General features: G+C 38.2%; 1 protein-coding gene across 1 annotated transcript; it reads right to left on the minus strand.

Annotated features, from left to right (window-relative positions):
- Positions 1-293: 293 nt before the first annotated feature.
- LOC132603939 (probable linoleate 9S-lipoxygenase 5) lies at positions 294-4,045 on the minus strand. The gene is made up of 9 exons (XM_060317240.1): positions 3,710-4,045; positions 3,074-3,354; positions 2,741-2,981; positions 2,399-2,656; positions 2,240-2,325; positions 2,060-2,167; positions 1,674-1,978; positions 1,334-1,597; positions 294-1,258 (listed from the first exon to the last, which is right to left on the minus strand). The coding sequence occupies exons 1-9, from the start codon at positions 3,879-3,881 to the stop codon at positions 505-507; spliced, it is 2,469 nt and encodes an 822-aa protein (XP_060173223.1). The 5' UTR covers positions 3,882-4,045; the 3' UTR covers positions 294-504.
- Positions 4,046-4,250: the final 205 nt, after the last annotated feature.

Here is a 4,250-nt window from a genome sequence, read left to right on the forward strand (position 1 = left end):
TCCAGCATAAGTAAACTATACAAACATCTAAAGCATGATTTTGACTTTTTAAACTAGTGCATTATGAGTACAATCAAAAGTAACAATATCAAGAGATGAATAAACAATCGAACAGAAAAATGAGCTAGGTTTCACAAGGATAAATCATTCCATTCACTAGATTATTTACTTCACATTAGTTGACTTTGTCTTGTATAACTATAGTAGAGTTTTTTTCTTTTCACTATTATTTGTTAAGATGGATGTGATAAACCTCAACCATGGTACGCGAGAGGAACTAAAGTTAGTTGGTGCTGCATTTAAGTTCATAGATAGATAAAGGTAACGGATAAATTCACAATATAAGAGATTATATCTCATATTATAATTAAATTACCAGAGCTGAAGCTGGTTTAATATTAAAGCTAAGCAATAGTTTGACAGACCCGACTTAGCTAGCAGGCCTATCATACTTAAATTTTAAAACCTAGTGTTGATAACACTAGAATATTATAGGAAGTAACATCAGATAGAAATACTATTGGGAATTCCCTTGGCAGTAAGTCCTGGTTCACTAGTAGGATAAAGCAATGTGTATGGCATCTTCACAGGCCCAGTCCTGTTCTTCAGCTCCATATCATTGTTCATCATTGAAATGTTTTCCTCAATTTGAGTCAGATTCTTTCCAAACTTTTCAAAAGCTTTCAGTGCTTCTTTGTCTTTGGTCCAATCAGCGGCGTCTCTCTGGCCAAGATAAATTTCATCTGAAGTATGTGTTGACAAAACCTCGAGAGCAGATATTCCAATCAGAGTCTGGAACTGGGGTGTAATTGTCTTCAGATATCCTTTTATGGGGTTCATCTTTAGCTCTTCAAACTCAATTGTTCCAGGGTCAGGAATTAGTCTTCGGTTCATACCAGGACGATTTGGGGCAAAGCCTCCATAAGGGTACTGACCGAAGTTAACAGCTGCATGAAGAGCAGATGCCATCCAGATAATGATAGTCAACGAGTCAATCAGTTCTTGACGTGTTTGCATCTTAGGCCACCAAGGCTCATCTTTCTTGTCACCATGTCCTACTTCACGAAGTTCCTTCCACCAGGCTTGGAGTTCAGTGTCTTTCAAAACCACGTCATCTGATCCGTAATACAGACTTGTATACTCCTGAACCCAACTTTTGATTGCTGACCAGATTTCAAGTCCATCCACAGCATAAGGATAATCCTCAATCAGAAGGCTTACACCATGTTTGGATGCAGGATCCTTAACTGCCACTCCTCTGAACGAACACAACAAATAAATAAAAAAACATACTATTTCTTTTGGAAATCATTACATAGCAGACAGACCTAACCTACTAACAAGTTCGGCAGGTAGGGCTTGATCAGGGAAAACCCAATCCCTATAAGCAATTGAAGTCAACTCCATTGACAATGGTCCAGGGAAAACAGTTTTCTCAACAATACCTCCAGCATTAAGTACAGCCTGTCGAGCCAAGGCATTGATATGCATTGTATCACGGAAGTGGGGATGCAAAAGCTTATAGATAGGATGTAGCACACTAAGCTGCCTATGAGTCGCTATCACAAAAGGCTCAACTGATGCATGAGTATGTAACCTGAGTAGCAAAATTAGACATGTTACAAAGAAATAAAACGGACAAGAATTAAAGAATACCAGCTAAGTTGAGGTACCAGTGGCTGAGGAGCTGGTGTACTCCCGAGTCATTGATTGCAACAAATGCTTTTGCAATTTGCCATAAGGCATACTCGACACCTGTCTCAGCCGGAGTGAACACTTTGCTGATGGCACCAAATTGATCTCCATCAGGATGAGGCAAGCTTAGTTCAATGGCCAGTGGCTTCAAAGTACCGTCCTCTTGCAGAAAGAGCACGGTCCTTGAGGCATAAATCTTTGAAGGTGACATGTTAAGTTTCCTCGCATAAGGCATCACAATGTCATGGTAATTCAGAATGAAAAGTCGGTTCGCCTCTATGGCCTAAAAATTATTCAGCACAGATCAGGGGAACCTACATTGCACGCAAAACTTGGAAAAAATAAGTAGTGAACAGCCACTTACCTTCTCAATGGTCAGTCCACCTAGCTGATTCTGCATTTGGTCTCTAGTAATTTTGCTTGTTTGATCTCCATAAATTTTTGGATCCAGCTTGCTTGTTGCAGGGAACTCCTGTAACAAACATGCAAAGAACGTAAATTACTTACCAAGAGAAGACTTGAAAAAAAACAAAGAGATTTTTACTTTTAGGCCACTTATGCACACGGGGTTCAATCCAGCAAGCATTTCTCTTCCAAATTCTTCATCAGACATCCAAGCAGAGTTCTCCTCTGTTTCGAAAGTGTGACATTTCAGCAAAAAAGTGCATGGAGAGAGGGATGAAGCAAAAAAGACACTATATACCTCTAATGACATGTGGCGTTGGATACTTGAGAAATCCAGGAGCACCTGCTTCATAAACTTTCATTATATCCTCGAAGTTGTTAAATTCATTAAGAGTAAGGTTCCCTAAAGCAGCAAGCTGAGAAGCAAAGAGCTGTGCAATGGCTTTCTGTGCGTTACTAAGGACATCTGTCATCTTTAAGGGAGAAAATCTTTCATCCCTTGGGACATAAATTGCAAAGCTTGCAATCTGGGGCAGCCGGCTTTCACTCTTTGGATCTGTCCAAGCAGTTACAAAAAGGATTAAAAATCAGTAACTACGTCAGAAAAAGAGAGCTAGTACTTCTTGGAAAAACTAATCACCAGTCTTTGATGGTGACCTTCCGGTTCTTCCTCTTCGTGGATAAGGATACTCAGCCGAGCCACCAAGGACTGGTCGGGCAAGAAGAGGATCATTGTCGGGATCACCAAGATCATTGTAACAATCATAGTCATAAACCCTGTCCCATTCCTCAAGCTTTCTAGTTCCATTTCCTCTCAAATGAAGCAACTCGTCTTCCCTGTACCACCGCAATGCTGCTGGAGTTTCACTCGGAAGCCAAGCCTATTGCAAATCATTAAAAAATAACTCTCATCCAAAAAAGAAGATAGAGCATGCGAACTATAAGGCTAAAGTTAATATCATTTTACGTGTACCTGATTCACAAAGAAAATGCGGTCGGACTCGTACTTCTCAGCAGGATAAACCCAAGAATTGCAAACAAAGTGCAAACTTCCCTGATTTGGATCAGCAACTTCAAGAGTTAGTGATTTGAGAAAAAATTCACTTGGGTTCGAGTTCTTGATGATGAATGCTCCTGGAACTCCAAGCCGTTCATGATCCCACTCAAATGTCACACTGTACTTTGAGTCGCTGCCTGATTTGTTCTCATCTTCTAAATGTGAAGGGTTCCCAAGTTTCCCTTTCAATTTTTTCCCTTCAAGAATACAAAATGATACACATTCAAGAAAATGCATACACGCACATTTAACTAGACCATCAAACACTACAGACTGACCTCTCTATAACAGTCATCTTTTATAACAACATCTCACTATAATAACCATGTTTTCCATGATTCAAATCTTTCAAGTTATATTAATATATGTTCTCTACAACAACATTTTACTATAACAACCAGGTCTTCCATAGAACAAAAATATTCATGTTATATTATTGTATGTTATGTATAACAACATTTCGCTATAGCAACAAAAAAATATCGAAACAAACGATGTTGTTTTAGAGGTTTGACTGTACTTAACAATTATGGAAAACTAAAAAGTTGATACCTTGATCTCCATGGACAGAACTAATTAACTGCAGGATGACCTTCTGCCCAATAATTTCATAACCTTGATGTGCAGCAGCTAATTCGGATGAACCAAGGTCCAACGGTGTCTTTTTCATAAGCAGAACAGTGCCATTAACCATTTTGTTTAAACATTTACCAGTAGATGCCATTATATCTCTTTGTTAATTAAGTATTAGCCAAGTATTTGTGATGAGAAACAAAAGCAAATACTCTGATTTTATAGCTGAAAATTGGTTAGTCTTCTTCCACTTTCATAACTGTCAAAATTTTAGGAGTTTGTGTTTTCTCTATTTCAAAAAGACTACTTAATTCGTATGTCACAACTACTTTGTACTTAATTACCAAGACTAATTGGTATGTGTGTGTTTACCAATTTGCATTAACATGTGCGTTGAATACATATTCCCTAAAGTAAATTTATGCATCTTTTTTATGGCAGAGACCCTTAGTAATTTGTACTCAGAAATGAAAAGGTTTTTTCCATTTATTATCTTGATAAATTTAGTGCCGAACTTGGA

Source organism: Lycium barbarum, chromosome 7, assembly GCF_019175385.1.
Source record: "Lycium barbarum isolate Lr01 chromosome 7, ASM1917538v2, whole genome shotgun sequence".
NCBI classification, from domain to species: domain Eukaryota; kingdom Viridiplantae; phylum Streptophyta; class Magnoliopsida; order Solanales; family Solanaceae; genus Lycium; species Lycium barbarum.

Coding starts and splice junctions, on each gene's coding strand:
- LOC132603939 (XM_060317240.1), bottom strand. CDS start 3,881: ATGGCATCTACTGGTAAATGTTTAAACAAAATGGTTAATGGCACTGTT. Junction 2,657..2,740: donor AAGGTCACCATCAAAGACTG/GTGATTAGTTTT, acceptor CTGCTTGGACAG/ATCCAAAGAGTGAAAGCCGG. Junction 2,326..2,398: donor AACGCCACATGTCATTAGAG/GTATATAGTGTC, acceptor CTTTCGAAACAG/AGGAGAACTCTGCTTGGATG.